This window comes from Micromys minutus (genome assembly GCF_963924665.1).
Source record: "Micromys minutus genome assembly, chromosome: 6".
Taxonomy (NCBI): domain Eukaryota; kingdom Metazoa; phylum Chordata; class Mammalia; order Rodentia; family Muridae; genus Micromys; species Micromys minutus.
In genome coordinates, this window is record NC_137975.1 from 30309034 (window position 1) to 30329794 (window position 20761).

Consider the following 20761-nt stretch of genomic DNA (forward strand, 5'->3'; position numbering starts at 1 on the left):
TTTGAAGCACAGGTTTGGTTTGTAGTACAGGCTAGCCACCAGTACTAGATCCTCTAGCCTCAGCTTCCTGAGTGTGAGTTGTGTACCACACTGGGATAATGTCTGGTCTTGAAATCACTGTGGACAAATTCATGTGGAATCTAGGCTTGTTTAACGTATTTCTCAATATTTTCTTTTTTTGATAGATTTCATCCTGAAAATGCACAAGAATTTATTTCCATCAAGAAGACTAAGAGTGAGAGTTGGAAATGTGATGTAAGAATTGTAATTTCTGTTAGAAAATCAAAGTAATTTGGCTTTAAAGTAATGGAACGTCTCTCACTTTTAGAACCTATTAAATAAAGTTGATTGAATTTTTTTTTTTTTAAATTTAGCCTGTAATGTGTTAGTTTTCTTACACGTCAGAAGGGGATGTTCTGCTTTGGTTGGTGGTTTTCCCTGATCTGCCCCTGGCATGAGTTAGCGAAATGACTATGCTGTGTATCTATAGTTATGTACGGCACTCTCTAGCATTACTGTGCAGAACATCAAGTATTAACATTAGCTCCCCATTCCTGTTGTCTGCTGCTGTATAATATATATAATATAATGCTGAATCTTACGGGACCTTAAACTGCTGTTTTCCTGGTTTTTTTTTTTTTTTTTATGGATTCAGAGCCAAAGTGGGGTGAAGGCTTCGCTGGGTATTTCTTTGGTTCTGTGTGATGTTAGTCAGAGGAACTCAGTTGTTATAAATGATGGGATAATCTTGTCTGGTTTTGAGGCACTTTCACAGTGACTTACTCATATGGCTGCCAACATGGTGATGCCCGATGGCTAGGTTAGTAAGGACATGTCAGTGACTAAGAGACTCCCTTCTTTTTGTTCTCTGTGAAACTACGTGGGTGTTCTTTACATTTCCAGCATAGCAGCTAGGTTCAGAGAGAGGGAGAGGAGACGGGGCAGGTTTGGGGGGAGGGATCGCGGTTGAGCCAGGAAAACATAGTTAAGGCCTTTGAGGGCCAAGATCATAACTTCCACTCTATGCTATTGGTTAAACCAGTCAGTCCTAAAACAGAGTTGGGGGAGAGCAATTTGGCTGTATTTCTCTGTGGGACTTGTAACAAAATATTTGTGTTAATTTTGTAACTCTCCTAAAGATTTTTTTTTATTATTTAGGTACATTTAGTTTAGTATTTAATATTGCTTGTTATTTATGTTTTATTCTAAAGACTAACTAACGTGCACATGTAGCACACTTTTAGAATCATTGCTGGTTCTGATTGTGGCTTCAAGAAATTGAGGTTAATTTCTTTGATTCTATACAACATAATATCTTCACTTTATGAGGTTTTGTCATTCTCAACTCTAAAATGATAATATTGGTAGTTATATGTGTTCTGTAGGATTTTTGAGCATGAAGTAAAATAATCTTCATTCTTTTTAAGTCCCTGATGTATACCACATTCCTATATACTATCTTTTATTTCTGAAAACTTCAAGATAAACATTGATGGATTCTCTGTGATTTAATTATAATCCTAATTAAATAATTTGATAATAATGGTAAATATCTTTTTATTCCTGACTTAAATTCCTGAAATAAAATTTGGCTTTATTTTGTGGATTAAAAAATTGGTATTCAGGGGCTAGAGAGGAGGCTCAGCAGTTCAAGGAGCACTGACTGCCCTTGCAAAGGCCTCAGGTTCCGTTGCCACCTGCATCACCTCTCACAGTCAGCCATAAACCAGTCCCATGGGTCCAACAGCCTCCTGTAACCTCCATGGACACCAGAAATGCATATGGTGCACAGGCACATATGCATGCGAAACACTCCTGTATAAAATAAATCCTTTTTATCTTTGTAAGAGAAATTGCTATCTAGAATTAAGATGCTAAGAGTATTTTATAGCCATGTTAAACAATGTGGTGAAATTCATCTGTCTTTAGGTTAATTTAACTTAATTCGAGCCTATAATTCTAGTGATTCTCATTCCACCTTTCCTAGCACAGTTAGAAAATCGATTATCTCCTGGTAACTTTTTTGTTGGAAGATATTTCTCTTGAACTTAAATGCTTTATCCTTGTAATGAGCTTTATATTTTAATTCAGGCTTAAAGTAATTACATTTTACATATACTTTCATTTAGATTTGTAAGAAATCTTTTACTCGAAGGCCACACTTGGAAGAACACATGATTCTGCATTCACAAGATAAACCTTTTAAATGCACCTATTGTGAAGAGCATTTCAAGTCCCGGTTTGCACGGTTAAAGCATCAAGAGAAGTTCCATCTTGGTAAGTTCCATTTTTGTAAAATGGTCATCTGCTTACTGACTGTCTGACTCTCTGAGCTCACTGTTATTAAAACTGTACTTTCCCCTCTTAAAAATCTTTCGTGTGTGCAGAGAGGAAATAGAACTGTAAAATGAGCAATTATAATTTCAAAAATATGTCTTTTTGTTCAAAAATAGTTTTAGGTTCATGGCAAAATTGAAATAGTGTACTGACAGCCTCTACAGACAAAGCACAGTTCCTCGTCAGCATTCCCAACACATGGTTACCAGCCTCTGCATACATAGCATCATCCCTCATCAGCATCTCCACATGGTTACCAGCCTCTGCATACATAGCATCATTCCTCGTCAGCATCTCCACATGGTTACCAGCTTCTGCATACATAGCATCATCCCTCATCAGCATCTCCACATGGTTACCAGTCTCTGCATACATAGCATCATCCCTCATCAGCATCTCCACATGGTTACCAGTCTCTGCATACATAGCATCATCCCTCATCAGCATCTCCACCACATGGTACATTTAAAAAATGATGAACTTCCAAGTTTTGGTGCTTAATTGTAAAATGACCGTAATTGTCTGTTTGCAGGTTTTGTTGATAAAAACCTAAGAATTTAAAGAAAGTCTCTGTTGGATTGTTAGAATGTGTACAGTTTGTCTTCTAATTGTCTTCTAAAATGGATCTACAATTTTTAATTTTTACCAGCAAGGATTGGAACATCATTATTATAGTAGTTAGTGGTATTGTCAGAACTCTGTATTTAAGCCACCATAATTGCTTGCTATATCATTGCTTTTATTTGTATTTTTGTGGAGACATTGTGTAGGATATCTTTTCACGTGATTGTAGTTTATCCTTGGTGCTCTGTTAAGTCTTTACACCTTTTGTTTAGTGGGTTTATTTATTTTTTATTGCTGAGTTTTGGGAATTCTTTTTAAAAGTATGTAGATATCTGTGTGAGCTTGTCACGTACCCGGTATGCCTAAGAGGTGATAGTGAGACAACCTGTAGAAGTTGGTTTCTCTTCCCACCATGTGGGTCCCAAAGATGGAACTGAGCTCGTGGGATTTAGTGGCCACTACCTTTACCTCTGAGCCATCTCTCTGACCTGAACATCCTTTTAATTCTTTTAAAGATTAATTTTTATTATTTTAATTATGTGTGTGTATGTGTGTTCTTGCTGTGTGTGTTTATGGAGGCCACAGAGTGGGAATATTGCATATCTTGAAGCTGGAGCATAGGTGGCTGTAAATTATTCAGCATTCATGAAGAGTTATCAGACTTTAGTTCTTGGAGTATTTGGTTATGAAGTGGTGCATGATCCAAACTCCTTTTTATATGGATGGGCTTAGCAAACACTTATACAAACGTCTGGTGTGAACCAACCAAGAGCTGTCAAAACCAGTGTAGATTTATGCATATTAGTAGTGTATTATCTTTCAGAATTAAATTAGTAATCTGCTTTTGAATTGATCTAGAAAATTGTGCTAGGTATTGCATTTGTCAATAGCCATTTTAACTAGAGTAGCTTGGTTTATTTTCGTGTTTTTATTTTTTGATGAAATGATGTTTTAAAATTATGTCAATGAAAAACTGTTAAAGGACCTTGAACTGTTACTGCTTTGATCAACGTGTATATCTGTTGTCAGATGACTTCGAGGTTTATTGTGATTTGTGACTATACTATAGAAAGCATTTTTTCTAGAAGGTATAGTATATGTGTTTTTTGTTTCTTTTTCTTTAGCTTAACATTTTCCAAGTGTTTTTTGACTAAGCTCAATCCTAGTAATTCTAAAAAGCTATCATAGAAACAACTTAAATTTATTAGAAGTTCTAGTTGGAGACATAATGATTACATGTTACATATGAGAAAATTAGTTTTATACTTTATCCCAGGAATAGCTGCTTTGTATATGTGTTTGTACATTTGTGGGTGTGTGTGGTGTATACATATTTGTGCATGCAGCAGCCAGAGGAAGGTGCTATTGCCTGTACTGTCACTCCGCATACTCCCTATAGATAGTGTCTTTCACTGAGCCTGGACCTAGGCTGGTCACCAGCAAGCACTAGCCAATCTTGTCTTTGCTTGCCCTGTAACACTCGGGTTCCAGATGGCGCTGTTTGACCTGGCTTCTGGTGATTTGACTGTAAGGTCCTCATTCCTACTCAGAAAATATTCCTATTCATTGAGCCATTTTTCCAGTACACTGCCTGCTTGTTATTGGGCTACTAGTTTGATTTGAAAACTATAGTTGATTTTTTTTTTTTTTGTAAACGTAATCTGGCAAAGAGAATTTTTGATTCTACCTCCATTTCTGTTTCTGATTTTTTTATATCAACTTCAATTAAATGTATCATTTAGTAGTCACTATTTGAAAAATATAAGATAGAAGTTCTAAGTTATAAAGTTAGTCCATTGTGTACTCTTAGAGCTTAAAAGTTTTAAAGTAACCTGCATTATTATTTTCTATCAGCATATGCTGAACTGGCTATTAGAGCTTTTGAACAGGATGTTTCTAAATGTAATTTGTTGTTAGTCTGTTATTTTTCTATTATACCCAGTCTATTTTACCCAGTCTCAGTAAGGGAAATGATACAAACGGTAGACAGTGAAGTTTAATTCATGTGCTAAAGTTTTAGTTATAAAGGTAAATGAAAAAATGCTCTAGGAAAAGACTCTGAAGGTTCAAAGTAGTAAAAAACATTTATCAAACAGCTGCTAGCTATGTAACGAATTCTGCCTTAATGTCTAGGGACATTATGGCTCCTGATTTAATTACAGTGCAGCATGTAATCAAGCAAGTCAATAAATCATAATTCTCTGTTCACACATGCTTAGTTACTGTGTATAATTTCTCTATGAGGTGACACTTATTAGGAGAACTTAGAGGTATGGTATCATTTAAAGAGTAAGACTTCATAGTGAAGTGGTTTTCACTGCCATGCTGAACTACCTACTGTATAATCTAAAGAACACTCAAAATTGTAAGTTTCATATATATCAAAGAAAGTTAATAAATGTTGCTGTGTGGATTAAACAAGATTTATTAATCAAGGTTCTGACTATATTTATAACTATCATCTAACTATAGCTATTTGTCCAACTATGTCTCTCTATATAGAGGTGCATGTGTGTATGTGTGTGTGTGTGTGTGTGTGTGTGTGTGTGTGTGTGTGTGTGTGTAAAGGGGATTTGTTAGAATGGTTTAAGGGCTTTGTTCTAGCTAATTAAACCATTGCTATGAATGGCAAATTCAAGAATCCAGAATCCATGAAGCTGGATGTCTCAGCTAGTCTTCTTGTTTATTTGTTTTACAAGATAGGTTTCTCTGTCCTGAACCTCTGTAGACCAGGCTAGCTCAGACTCAGAGGTCAGCCTGCCTCTGCCTCTCCTGGGTGCTGGGATTAAAGGCATGAGCTACCACTGCTTGGCTTCTTTTGGTGCTGCAATCCTGAAGAAGTAGGCTCTAATGCCAGTGAAGAGATGGACTTGGTAGCAAGGTGAGAACAAGCTGGCAAAGAGCATGAACTTCTTTCTTCCATTTCTTAATATAGGCTTCTAGTAGGTCTGACCCAGATTAAAGGCTTCTCTTTCCAATTAAGCAAAATTCTCTCTCAATTGCACCCTCCTTTTTGGATCTTAGTTAACTCCAGATGTAGTCAAGTTGACAACCAAAACAGTCATCACAAAGTCATTTGTAATAGGTTTTGAGTTTATATTCTTTTTCTCTGAATGTGTTATTTCTAGTACTATAGTTATTATTTTCAAGAACTCTGAGAAATCTGTTTTTGAAATAAAATAATGTGTTTATATATTTTTCATTATATTTAAGAAAAAGATTAAACAAAGGCTTAAGTATTTCTTCTTTTCTTTTCTTCTCCCCTTAAATAATGATGCTAATGAATGGTGGCTGGTGATGTGGTTCAGTACTAGAGCAGATGCATGGCCTGGGAAGGCACAGGAGTCACCTGCAGCTCCATAAAGATAATGACTAGACAACAAAGGAAATATTTAATGACATGTAATAGGCCAGTTTTCACCCTCCCTTCATGTGTCCATTGCTGTGAATTATTTTAAGCTTCAGATGAGTGATTGCTGAGAATCAGAGCACTTGCATTGACTGTTGAAACAGCTTGGTCTTTGATCACTGTCTCCAGAGTACTTGCTTTTGTGGGTCTTGTCTATTGTGCTATCTCTGTTAGGATTGTATGTCTTGTATGTCCTGTTGAGTTGAGTGAGTGTGTGTATGTGTGTGTGTGTGTGTGTGTGTGTGTGAGAGAGAGAGAGAGAGAGAGAGAGAGAGAGAGAGACAGACAGACAGACAGGGAGACAGGGAGACAGGGAGAGTTGGAGAGAAAGAGAGGGAGAGAGAATGAATCTAATTGTAACAGTTAAAGGATTGCTTTTAATATATCTGTGTTTAGAAGTGTGAGGTATATAGTCAGATAAACTAACAAAAAGTTCAGAGCTGAAAATTCTATCCTAAATATAGAGTTTTTTTGAAGTTCTTTCTACCTGATGGTAAGATTCTAGCTTATCATCAAATAAAGAGTTGAGATTTAAGCTGCTTACATGCAAAACTGAGTATCTAGTATGGGGGAAAAAGTGTTTTTGGAGAACGCTAGCAAGTATCACATAAATAACAGAAGGTGGATGCTCTGTTTCTTCCTCATTCTTGGAGACAGCAACTGTAAAGAGAGTACAGGTCCCAAGGACTTTATGAGCAGATGGCTAATGTTTCACGTCACTCCTGCTTGCTCATATAGGCTCATCTTGGCTGGATATGTCATGACTTTATTGTCAACTGTACAAATACTGCCTTTGCTCTCCTCAGTGCAGGCACGGGGGAGGGAGGTCTCTTAGAACTGAATGAGTCATAAACATTTGTTGAATGAATTGGTAAGTAATAAATTTCAATCCCCTGGTCAAAGAAATATACACTTTACTTAAGAGTGTGTTTAGCATACTTATTAGTAATATAGGTTTTGAAGTCTTATCTCATTTTGAATGTAGAAATGTCTTACGTCCTGGGATCAGATTTGCTTTACGTAGTTCATGGATCCATGTCCAAGTTCTCAATCCTGTCCTTGTACTGTCGTGATTAATTCATCATAATTCCTACTTCAGTTTATTTTTGCAAATTCTGAACTGCCATCCTCCAGTTCCCTTAAGCTGTCTCTGCCACGTGCCTTTCACTGTGTTTTTGTTTTAGCTTCATATTCTGTAGAAAAGTAATACCAGTTACTTTTTTAGTAGATAGTAAAATTCAGAACCAAGTAAGGTCTTTGTGTTATGGCGAGTCACTGTGACAAATGTGAGTTTAGTTTTGTAGGAATGAGCAGAAATGTGTCACAGTGTTTTCTCAGTGTTGCTGACACATTGTTCTATGTGAACAGTAGGTTATTTCCAAACCATGAATTGTTTAATTTTTAATCTTTTTGAAAAGTTCCCATTGCCACTTTATATAGAAATTATACATATAGTAATGTAGTGTTTTGTTATGGTTCAGTCTAGTTTGAAACTAGAAATTGTCCATTTCAGTTAATGAACACATTAAAGGATTCAAAACTTACATACTTATTTTGATGTAAAAGCTTGTACTTGGGCTTAAGGTCTAGAAATGCCTTTCAGGAATAAACAACCTAGAGGGCAAGAGAATATAGAAATATAATTTTAGACCACTAAGGATTTTATCTCCATGCCTGATGGTGGTAGGAACAAATTTGTGGTAACTCTGTTGAATAATTTAATATCTGTCTTTAAATTTAAAAATACATGCTATTTTTTTAAAGGACCCTTCCCATGTGATATATGTGGTCGTCAATTTAATGACACTGGAAATTTGAAACGTCATATAGAATGTACTCACGGTGGAAAGAGAAAATGGACTTGCTTTATATGTGGGAAGTCAGTACGAGAAAGGTAACGTTATCTGCACACTCAGAAAGCTGAGCACTTACATGTGATATAAATTATTACTGTTATAGGAATTAGTTAACCTGGGAATTAAGGTACTGAATTATGCTTTAGCCTAAAATATAAGAGACAAGAAAGAAATTACAGAAATCAGGACTTGCAAATTTAGATGATTGGCTTACTATATCCTTTATTATTATTATTATTATTATTATTATTATTATTTTTAAATCTGCTGTCATCTCATGATGGCCTTGTGAACTCTCAAAATGTGCAAAATGGGTTCCATCGACAGGCCCTGCTCATACTGCCTTTCGGACCCTTAGTGATCTAATTCCATTGGCAACACTGTTAGGACTGTGCTAGCAACTCACCAAAAGCCAGTGCTATGTTGTATGAGAGTCTGTGAGAAGTAAACCAGCCACCGTTTCTGACTTAAGCATGTGTGTAATGCTGTTCTTGAAGACGAGATGTCACTTTTGTGTATTTTTCAAGCCGAGCTTAGTAACTTCTGTGCCTGGAAGCCAAAGCAGGATGCCTGTGAGCTTATTGTCACTGGAATTACATTGTGAAACTCTATGCAAAATAGCCCACACCTAGAAATAGAAATGCTGATTTAGGCCACAGCCTCGGGTTACTGTGCAGACATGGCCAAGTCCAAGAACCACACCACACACAACCAGTCCCGCAAATGGCACAGGAATGGCATCAAGAAACCCCGGTCACAATGATACGAATCTCTTAAGGGAGTTGATCCCAAGTTCCTGAGGAACATGCGTTTTGCAAAGAAGTACAAGAAAGGCCTGAAGAAGATGCAGGCCAACAGTGCAAAGGCAGTGAGCGCACGTGCAGAGGCCATCAAGGCCCTTGTGAAGCCTGAGGCCATCAAGCCCAAGATGCCAAAGGGCCCCAGCCAAAAACTCATCTGTCTGGCTTTCATCACTTACCAAGCTTGGGAAGAGGATTTGAGGCTACACAGCCAAGGGTCTTAGGCTCTGCCAACCAAAGCCCAAGGTTCAAACCAAGGCAGAGGCCAAAGCTCCAGCTAAGGCCCAGGCTTCAGCTTCAGCTCAGGCTCCCAAAGGTGCCCAGGCCCCTGTGAAGGCTCCGTAGAAAAGGCCCCTGCCAAAGTGAAGACAGACGGACTGCTGTGACACCCACCTACACACTATTTACAGATAACCAGTGTCCTCTGCTGTTTTTACAAATAAACTTGAAACAAGAAAAAAAAAAAAGAAAATGCTGATTTAATAATATAAATTGTGAATATGGTAGGGGAGTTGGGAAATCGTGGTACTTAATATAAAGTCATCTTTACAGATTAGAAAACTATAAAATTGTTTCCCCCTTATATAACTTCAGATAAAAACAGAAAGTTTAAACAAAAGTAAAATTAGAAAAAGAATAAAATGAAGAAAGACTTTTCTGTTTACTCTAGCTGCCGTTATTCTTAACTTCAAACCCTGTGCAGGGTAATTTTCCACAGAGCTGGGCACAATCTTTAACTCTGCAGGTGTCAGTGGCTCTTGTAGACTAGCACCATCTGCTGGCAGAGTTACAGCTCATGGTCTGCCTTTTGAAGTCACCTGATACGGGACTGACATGAAACCAAGTCAGAGTGGCCTGAAGAGCCAGCAGAAGTCTTTCTTCCTCAGTGGTTTTGTACATTCTTACTTAGCCCTTGAAGTGTATAGAAAAATTCTGAATGTCGGAACTACAGGTTTTCTGGCCAAGTACTTGCTGAAGTAGTTACACTGTAACTCTCCATTGTAGTAAGAGGTTTGATACCTGTATTTAGTTTGTACATTGACCTTAAAAGAGTTGAATATAATGTATCTGTATTATAAAATATAAGGTTAAGGACTGTGGAATATATAATATGTTCCTTTTTTTTTTTTAAACACAGAACTACTTTGAAAGAACATCTGAGAATACATAGTGGGGAGAAGCCTCACCTCTGTAGTATCTGTGGGCAAAGTTTTCGTCATGGAAGCTCATACAGGTCAGTCACCTCACCTTCTCTGGATTAAGTGAGGTAAAATTACAGGTTGCCTTTAGTTCCGTTTTACTGTAAGTGCTTTGCTCAGTTAAAGCCCTTTCTTAGACTTAGGATATGTAGTTAGGGAAAACACTTTACTGACTAGACTACTGTTTCTACAACTTAATTATCTTAATTCTGTGTATAAAATAGTACATTTTTGTTATTACCAACTTTACCAAACTTTTTATTGAGCTCTCATTATTTAAACATTTGTTTTTGAGTGAAAGTATTATTCAAACTATGGTGTTTCAAGCTTTGAGTATTTTTTTTTTATTCTTTGTTATAGAAGAATGGATTTAATGTAGAAATAGTATAAGATTAAGCACTCTGGAATTCTCGATTTAGATGGCCATATGTGCATTGTTACTTATTTAATTATTTTCTATCTGAGTAACCATAACTGAAGGTTCTGGACATGTGGAAATTTCCCTCTAAATAGGTAGCATTTACTAAGAAGCACATATAATTTAAATTTTTATTAATGAGCTCTAGAATTAGTACAACTTTGGCTTTAATGGTCATAGTTTCATTTGTTGTCTCTTTAATCATGAAGAGATTAATTTTTCTTCATTTGATGTCAAATCAAGACTTGTTTTAGATATGTAACAAGAAAGCTATTCCTTTCACTTTGGTGTACAAGAACTGTGGAAGTGAGAAGGATTCAAATGAGGTCATATTTAAAAACCTAAACCTTTTGTTGTGTGTCTTTGAAATTGAAGCACCATTCTTTAGTGTAAAATAAAATAGTAAAAGTGTAATTTTTATAAGTCAGGTCTTTCAAAATACTGTGACTTATCAGCTATCAGTTTATGTATGGTATCAGTTTTGCAGAATAGCATAACCATCACTTATTTGGGTGCTGTCAGTAGCTGTCAGTATTGTGGACTTATTTGTGTACTTACCCATTTGTTCGACTTTAATTCCTGAAATACATAGTGAGACTCAGACCAATAACACCCCCAAATATTGGGTCGAGTTGGTGAGGTAGATGTAAGATCCAAGTACTTAGGAAGTGTCTAGAACTGATATGGGGTGTGCACATTCCAGAGTACTCCTTCAGAAAGGTGAACAGAAACCCTGAGATCTTAGTTTAGAAGATGGGGCAGAACTCTAAACGTCATTGATGCAGAGCAGACAACATGTGAAAGTGCTTGAGCAGACAGCCTGCTTTCATTCTTTTCATCATTTTTTCAAAATCAAGTATTTTCTTCCTGTAGCAGCTTCAGCAGTTTCTGTTCCTTTATCTTTGTAGGCTTCACCTACGAGTGCATCATGATGATAAAAGGTATGAGTGTGATGAATGTGGGAAAACATTTATTCGCCATGACCACCTTACAAAGCACAAAAAAATACATTCAGGTAAGTTGAACTTTGTATTGCTGTTCCCTAAACTGTTCTTCGAAACACTGTAAAGAACATAATGCTTTCTGTTTATGCTAGCTATGGTGTTTAGTAGCTTGACATTTGTTAATCACCCCTTCATAATGCTGCTTTTAAATTCTTTCTGTAAAAGCATCTGAAAATAGGGAAAGAATCATGATTATCTTTACTGAAATTTTCAAGTTTAGTTTTGAATAAATTCTCATTTTACAATTTGCATATTATGCTGATTCATGTAACAATACTGGAGACAGAACCACATTTCTCACTGTGATTATATTTGAGAAGCAGGTGAAAGTTTGGCATATTAAAAGGACATTATGATAACTGGGTGTTAAAACTTTTTGTTGTACTGGATTTTGAGCCTTATGTTTAGAAAAGAATGCCTTTATAATCCTGACCAGGTTTTCAGATCTTTACATTATAATTTTTATACTCTGGTATAAAATAATTTTATACCAATCTTTCATCTAAGACTGGTGTTCAGGAAGTATTAGTAGATCCAGCTTTGTGAAGTGCGGTAATGGAAGGAGCCGTCTCTGGGAGCCCAGTGGGACAGGCGGTCACCATCCTTATAATAACTTTCCTGAGCTATGAAGTGTGACAGACAGGTTTCTTAATGATCCCGGCCAGGCAAATTGTAGCCATTGTAACTGCTAAGAGATTAAAGGTCTCATGGCATTTTAATTGTGATTACACATTTTCATTTCAGGTAAGGGAAGTATAAATTTGTAATTCTAGAAGTCTCATGCATTAATTTCACATTGGTACTGAGACAGTGATGTTTGGATGTGTCATAATAGATAACTAGATTTTCCATTGCACTTATATTTTGGTTCATTGCAAAAGTAAGAAATCTCCATAGATGAATCTATCTTAAAGTACAAAAATCTGAAAGTATTCAGGTTCCTTTTTTAAGAGATTAAGTAGCTCATTTGAATTTCATGTATGTTGATTCGAGGTGTTTTATGTCTAGATAATGTACATATAATCAGTACCTTAGGTTTGAAGTAATTTTTACCTTGTTTTGTTAGATTTGAAAGGAAAAATGTTAGATGTCTACCACAGAAAGTTACTAATTTCTTTTCCATGTGATCAGAACATCACATTGTAAAATTAGGCATAGGTTCTTTGGGAAAGATACTTGTGTAAGTGATATTTAGGAAATGACTCAGATTAAAAAATATCTTTGTTTTTCTGTTATTTTTCCCAGCAAATCTTCTTACCGTTTGGTCATTATTTCTGTAGAGAAAAAGAAAAATAAAGCATAAGTGTTTATTCTGATAAAGTCTATCATGATACGGGCCTTTGTTTTCAGGTGAGAAGGCTCATCAGTGTGAAGAGTGTGGGAAGTGCTTCGGGCGCAGGGATCACCTCACTGTTCATTACAAGAGTGTGCATCTGGGAGAGAAGGTGTGGCAGAAGTGAGTGTGCCAGCCCCTTGACTCTTCACAACGTTGGCAGAGTGCCACATGGAGGGCGTCGGGACTTTTTTGTCTGTGTTAAGTTTCGGGCTAATTATAGCTTTACTTATATTGTGTGGGTAGTAAAAACACAGGGTTCATATTTTATTTATTTTTTATTTAGGGATAAAGTTTACTTTATTCTTAACTTTAAAAAAATTCAAACAGTGTTGTTGATTTTCTTTTATTTTTTACTAATTTTATTGGATATATTTTATTTATATTTCAAATGTTATCACCTTTCTCAGATACCCCCTATTCATATCCCCTATCCCTTCCCCCTCTGCCTGCTTCTATGAGGGTATTCACCCCCCCACCCCCCCAGCCCCTCCCGCTTCCCAGCCCTGATATTCCCCTACACTGAGGCAGGACCAAGGACTTTTCCTCCCATTGATGGTCAACAAGGCCATTCTTTGGTACATGTTTGGCTGGAGCCATGGGTCTGTCCGTGTATACTTTCAGGATAGTTGTTTAATCCCTGGGGTGTACTCTTTGGATAGTTGGTTTTTAATCCCTGGGAGCTCTGGTTGGATGGTATTGTTATTTTGGGGTTGCAAACCCTTTCAACTCCATCAATTTTTTCCTCTAACTCCTGCATTAAGGACCCTGTTCTCAGTTCTATTGTTGGCTGTAAGCATCCTCCTCTGTATTTGTCAGGCTCTGGCAGAGTCTCTCAGGAGACAGCTGTATCAGGCTCCTGTCAGGATGCACTTCTTGGCATCAGCAATATTGTTTGGGTTTGATGGCTGTGTATTGGCTGGATCCCCAGGTGGGGCAGTCTCTAGATGGCCTTTCCTTCAGTCTCTTCCTCAAACCTTTTCTCCATATTTCCTTCTGAGAATATTTTTGTTCCCCCTTCTAAGAAGGAGTAAAGCATCCGCACTTTGGTCATCCTTTTTCTTGAGCTTCATGTGGTTTGTAAATTGTATCTTGGGCATTCCAAGCTTTTGGGCTAATATCCACTTATCAATGAGTACATACATGGGTGTTTTTTTGTTTGTTTGTTTGTTTTTTTTTTTTTTCTGATTGGGTTACCTCACTCAGGATATTTTCTAGATCCATCCATTTGCCTAAGAATTTCATGAACTTATTCTTTGTAATAGTTGAGTAGTACTACATTGTGTAAATGTACCACAGTTTCTGTACCCATTCCTTGTTGAAGAATATCTGGGTTCTTTCCAGCTTCTGGCTATTATTAATAAGGCTGCTATAAACTTAGTGGAACATGTGTCCTTGTTGTATGTTAGAACATCTTTTGGCTCAGGATGTGGTATAGCTGGGTCCTCAAATCCAATTTTCTGAGGAACCACCAGACTGATTTCCAGAGTGGTTGTACCAACTTTCAACCCCAGTAGTGTTTCTCTTTTTTCTCATCCTCACCATCATCTGCTGTCACCTGAGTTTTTGATCTTAGCCATCCCGACTGGTGTGAGGTGGAATCTCAGAGTTGTTTTGATTTGAATTTCCCTGATGACTAAGGATGTTTAATATTTCTCTAGGTGCTTCTCAGCCATTTGGTTTTCCTCAGTTGAGAATCCTTTGTTTAGCTCTGTCCCTTATTTTTTAATAAAGTTATTTGATTCTTTGGAGTCTAACTTCTTAGTTCTTTGTATATATTGAATACTATCCCTCTATCAGATGTAGGACTAGTAAAGATCTTTTCCCAATCTGTTGGTTGCGGTTTTGTCCTAATGACAGTGTTCTCTGGCCTTACAGAAGTTTTGCAATTTTATGAGGTCCCTCCCATTTGTCGAATCTTGATCTTAGAGCATAGGCCATTCATGTTCTGTTCAGGAAGTTTTCTGCAGTACCCATGTGTTTAAGGCTCTTCCCCACTTTCTCTTCTATTAGTTTTGAGTGTATCTGGTTTTATGTGGAGGTCCTTGATCCACTTCAAGCTTTGTCCAAGGAGATAAGAGTAGATCTATTTGCATTCTTCTACATGCTGTCAGTGGTGCCATTTGTTGAAAATGCTGTCTTTTTTTCCACTGCATGGTTTTAGCTTCTTTGTCAAAGATTAAGTGACCATAGGTGTGTGGATTCATTTTTGGGTCTTCAATTCTATTTCCTTGATCTACCTGCCTATCTCTGTACCAGTACCATATATTTTTTATGACTATTGCTCTGTAATGGAGCTTGAGGTCAGAGATGGATTTCCCCAGAAGTTCTTTTATTGTTGAGAACAGTTTTTCCTATCCTGAGCTTTTTTTGTTATTCCCAATGAATTTTTAGATTGCTCTTTCTAACTCTATGAAGAATTGAGTTGGAATTTTGATGGGGATTGCATTGAATCTGTAGATGGCTTTTGGCAAGACGGACATTTTTATTATATTAATCCTGCCAATCCATGAGCATGGGAGATCTTTCCATCTCCTGAGATCTTCTTCAATTCTTTTCTTCAAAGACTTGAAGTTATTGACATACAGGTCTTTCACTTGCTTGGTTAGGGTCACACCAAGGTATTTTATATTGTTTGTGACTATTGTGAAGGGTGTCTTTTTTCTAATTTCTTTCTCAGCCTGTTTATCCTTTGAGTAGAGGAAGGCTACTGATTTTTTTTGAGCTAATTTTATATCTAGTCACTTTGCTAACGTGATTAATCAGCTGTAGGAGTTCTCTGGTAGAATTTATGGGATCACTTAAGTATACTGTCATATCATCTGCAAATGGTGATGTTTTGACATCCTTTCTAGTTTGTATCCCTTTGACATTCTTTTGTTGTCTAATTGCTCTGGCTAAGACTTCCAGTACTATATTGATTTGGTACGGAGAGAGTGGGTAGTCTTGTCTAGTTCCTGATTTTAGTGTGATTACTGCAAGTTTTTTACCATTCAGTTTGATGTTGGCTACTTGTTTGCTGTATATTGTTTTTACTATGTTTAGGTATGGCCCTTGAATTCATGCTGTTTCCAAGATGTTTAACATGAAGGGGTGTTAAATTTTGTCAAATGCTTTCTTAGCATCTACTGAGATGACCATGTGGTTTTTTTTTTTTTTTTGAGTTTGTTTATATAGCTGATTACATTGATGAATTTCCATGTATTGGATCATGCATGCATCCCTGGAATGAAACCTACTTGATTGTGATGGATGATCATTTTGATGTGTTCTTGGATTTGGTTTGCAAAAATATTATTTTTGCACCGATATTCATAAGGGAAATTGGTCTGAACTTTTCTTTGTTGGGTCTTTGTGTGGTTTAGGTGCAGAGAAGAAGGTCTATTCTTTTGTTTTAGGATGAAGTGTTCTAGAGATATTTGTTAAACCCATTTGGTTCATAACTTCCCTTAGTTTCACTGTGTCTCTGTTTAGTTTATGGTTCCATGATCTGTCCATTGATGAGCTTGTTATACTGAAGTTTCCTGCTATTATGGTATGAGGTGCAGTGTGTGCTTTCAGTTTTAGTATGGCTTCTTTTATGAATGTGGGTGCCCTTGCATTTGGAGCATAGATATTCAGAATTGACATTTCATCTTGGTGGATTTTTCTTTGAGGAGTATGAAGTGTCCTTCCTTATGTGTTTTGATAACTTTTGGTTGAACGTTAATTGTATTTGATATTAGTGTAGCTGATCCAGCTTGTTTCTTGGGACCATTTGCTTGGATAATTCTTTTCCAGCCTTTTACTCTGAGATAGTGTCAGTCTTTTCACTGAGGTGTGTTTCATGTATGCAGCAAAATGTGAGGTCCTTATTATGTATCTAATCTGTTAGTCTATGTTTTTTTTTTGGGGAATTGATGTGTTGCTTAACTTTTTTACCTATTGCTTCTGATATTCTTTCTTTGTTTTGTGCATTTGGTGTTTTGACTATTATGTTACGGGAGGAATTTCTTTCCTGGTCCAATCTGTCCGGAGTTCTGTAGGCTTTTTTATGTTCATGGTCCTTCCTTTCTTTAGGTTAGGAAAATTTTCTTCTATAATTTTGTTGAAGATATTTACTGGCCCCTTAAGCTGGGAACCTTCTCTTATATACCTAGTATCTTCAGGTTTGATCTTCTAACTGTGTCCTGGATTTCTTGGATGTTTTGGTTTAGGAGCTTTTTGTATTTTGCATTTACATTGACTGTTGTGTCAATGCTTTCTATGGTATCTTCTGCCCCTGAGATTCTTTCTTTTGTCTCTTGTATTCTGTTGGTTATCTTTCTCTTTTGATCTCTTTCTAGGTTTCTAATCTCCAGGGTTGTCTCCTTTTGTGACTTCTTTATTGTTTCTATTACCATTTTTAGATCCTGGGTGGTTTTGCTTAATTCTTTCACCTGTTTACTTGTATTTTCTTGTGTTTCTCTAAAGGATTCTTCTGGTTTTTGTGTTTGCACTATAAGGCTTCTATTTATGACCTTCTTAAGGCCCTCTAAAATCATCATGAGTTGTGATTTTTAAATTAGAATCTTGGCTTTCCAGTGTGTTGTGGCATCCAAGACTTGCTGTAGTGAGGGAACTGGGTTCTGATGATGCCACATGACCTTGGTTTCTGTTGCTTAAGGTCTTGGACTTGTCTCTCACCATCTGCTTATCTCTGTTGTCAGCTGGTCTTGCTGGTTCTGACAGTGACTGACCCTCCTGTAAGCCTGTGTGTCAGTACTGCTGGGGGACCAGTTCTCTCCCACCTGGGTCTGGATAGAGATAGCCGTGGCAAAGCGTCAGCACAGTGTGCACAGGGTTAGCACAGAAACTGGAAGGATCCTGTCCCTACTGCTCCTAGATACCTGTGTCCTGAGTGCTCACGGCGGGTTCCTCTTGGGCCAGAAATTTGTGCAGGGGTGGTGGTCTCCTCTGTGCTCTCAGATGTGTTAACGCTCCTGTGAGATTGGCTCTTTTCCAGCAGGGTCTGGGTAGAGTGACACCAGTAGTCTGTAGTCCAACTCCCCAACAATGGTCAGCAGCAGCTGTGAACGGAAGTCCAAGGATCTAGCAGTTGCTCAGTCCCACAGGGCAGGCAGGCTAAGAATATTCTTCACTTCTAGTGATATTTCTTAGGTGAACTAATGAGAGCCATATCAACTTGGATGAATGTAGGAATTGAGATTATTTTAGTTTCTTTTAATCAGTTTCAGTCTCTGTTTCCTTAATTGAATGACTTATAACTTACTTAAGGCAAAACTCAACTCTTTTTAGTGTCTATTTCTACAGTCTAGTAATCATTACCATAAGAATATAGAAAATTTTATTACCACAAGTTTTTGCCCTAGTCCTTTATGTTATTTAGCTCAGTAATGATGTAATTTTATTCTTTTGCCTGTATTCTTTTCTTTGTACATTTAATAACTGATTAAAAGTTTGGCTACGACAAATAAGTTTTATTCTTACAAGTTTTTTTTTTTTTTTTTTAATTTCTTTAATAAAATGTAACTGGAGAAAGAAAGAAGCTCTAGGTTTCAAAGTACTGGTCTTCCTCCAGACTTGTATGCTTATGTTGTGACAGTTGTCTGCATGCAATTATGTTTGCTGTCAATTAAATTTCATAGATGAATTCATTTACTTTCTTAGATATAAAGCAACATTTCATCAATGTGATGTTTGTAAGAAGATTTTTAAAGGAAAATCAAGTCTGGAAATGCATTTTCGGACACATTCAGGTAATATTTAAGGGTACTTGATGCGCATCTCTGTGTAGTTACTAATAATAAAGCATCTAGATGTATTATTTTTGACTCAAGTTTTTATATACAGATTTTTTTAGTTTGTTAAGGTTCATGCCATGAATAAGCTGTGTTTTGGCTTTCACCTCAAGTTTGAAGATTTGAGAAATTTCCTTTTTACATAGAATTAGCCTGTGTTGAAGTACTTCCTTTACTTTTGCTCTGTGGTCCTCCTTAGGCCTCTATTATCCTTATTTTCTTCTTTTACAAGGGTGGTGCTTGTATCTCAGGACTCATATAAGTCGCAGTGTCTGGGTTTTCTCATATAGCTGTGTATGACCTTTAGGCATTTGTAGTAGAATACGTTGCTTTCAGTGCCCCACTCACTTTCTATAAAAGTACAGGGTACATTGATTTCATTTTTCCTCATCCAGGAAATTTAAAGTTTTAGTTTTTTCTGAAATCAAGAAGTTTGTTGATGTACTTAAAATTGCTTTGTTTTCATTCACTGTATGAGTAGAGCTGCTACTCTGAAAGAAACAAGCAATTATATTATGAATGTTAGAATGGAACTAAATCAATTTGAGCAATTTAAATACCAGATTTAGTAAAGGTACAATGATGCTGCTAAAAGCAAAACTACATGCTTCCAAATTATATTTTCATAATAACTACATAGTACAATTTCACAATTTCTATGCAGTTCTTATTTATAACTGATATGAAAAAAATCAGCATTAATAGAGTTTCTCCAGGTTACACTCCTATAGATGCACTCCTAAAACGTTTTCAGTGGTAAGAGCTGTATCTGGCTATTTCATACTTGATGGAGTTGGAGCTGTCCTTCCACTCAGTCATAGAGTAACACTGCTGTCTGTATGATGGGAAAACAAGGGTAAGAAACAATCTAAAGCAAAGCTCAATAAGTATTTATAGTCAGATAGTAAATAGATGACACATTCTTTGTTTCATAGTCATGTAACTGTGTTGCTGTAGGCATTGTTACAAGTTAATGCATTTGTATTCAGTAAAATTATAAAAGCAGCCATCTGTCTGTATTTGACTTACTGAGACCTCAGGAGGACTTGACAAAGTTCCTTTACCAAAAACTTGATTAGTTTCCCCAGCCACATCCCAGTTTTGTCAGTCTATGAGTGTCAAAAGTGTTTATAGTGTGTGATGACCATTAAAAAGATGATATCCCGAACACCAGCTTATCAGCTCACATTCCGGAAATCAAGATCTCTGTTTAGTGGGTAGGGCATCCTTATCCAGGAAATAGAATTTCTCAATTTATGTGACGAGGAATTGCCAGTTGCCTAGTAATTTTATAGTGTGATTTAACTAGGAGGTGGTAAAGAATATTGAACCATCCTCACTTGAAGTGACCAGCAGTGCCTTTTTGGCTGTCCTGACTGCGGAGATAGGTTAGGCGGTTATGTCCTTGCCATGCACACAGAAGGACCCAATTTTCATTCCAAGAACCCATATACAAAAGTGAGTCTGCTAGCACCCGCTTTGTAAATTTATAGGCGAGATGGTTTTGGGGAGGTGGAGACAGGTAGGTTCTTAGAGCTTGCTTGCTAACCAGCTTAGGTTATTTGGAGAAGTTAAGGCCAGATACTCTGTCACAAAAGCAGGTTAGACACACAGGTTGACTCCTGGCTTTCAAAAGTTTGTGTACACACCTGTACCTACATGAACATATGTGTATATATAGATAATCATTAATTATACTTTCTGTATTTTTTTTTCTTTAGTCTAAAAATATTTAGTACATTACATCTTATTGGGTTTTGGAATCTTCTTCCTTACTTTTTCTGGTCTGTTAGTACATCATTTCTACAGACAAGGTACAATACAGGCTATTTTCAGTTTGAATTTATCATTCTTTCCTATGAGTTACTTCTAATCTTGCTTTCAACTATAAAAATCAGGAATTAGCTGGGAAGTTCCTAAGTTTTCTTCTACAAATGGATTATTCTCAGCCTTTTTGTTGTATATATCTTCAACAGTTGTCTTGTTGGGATGGAATAGATTATTAGTTAGAATTTGCATAAGGGTGACAAGCGGTCTAGGAATTGCTTTTAGGTCTTCCTT

The 20761-nt window shown here is 36.8% G+C and overlaps 1 protein-coding gene and 1 pseudogene across 2 annotated transcripts in view; both read left to right on the top strand.

Moving 5' to 3' along the window:
* The window catches only part of ZBTB41 (zinc finger and BTB domain containing 41), a 36398-nt gene that overhangs the window by 7690 nt on the left and 7947 nt on the right, over positions 1-20761 (top strand). The window contains exons 3-9 of the mRNA XM_080918339.1: positions 186-255; positions 2130-2277; positions 8075-8204; positions 10105-10200; positions 11492-11598; positions 12938-13043; positions 18570-18658. Of these exons, the coding sequence (XP_080774465.1) occupies positions 186-255; positions 2130-2277; positions 8075-8204; positions 10105-10200; positions 11492-11598; positions 12938-13043; positions 18570-18658 (746 nt within the window). The remainder of the gene's footprint in view (positions 1-185; positions 256-2129; positions 2278-8074; positions 8205-10104; positions 10201-11491; positions 11599-12937; positions 13044-18569; positions 18659-20761) is intronic.
* Positions 8846-9311, top strand: LOC308422170 (large ribosomal subunit protein eL29-like; annotated as a pseudogene). The gene has a single exon. The product of its transcript is annotated as a large ribosomal subunit protein eL29-like (transcript).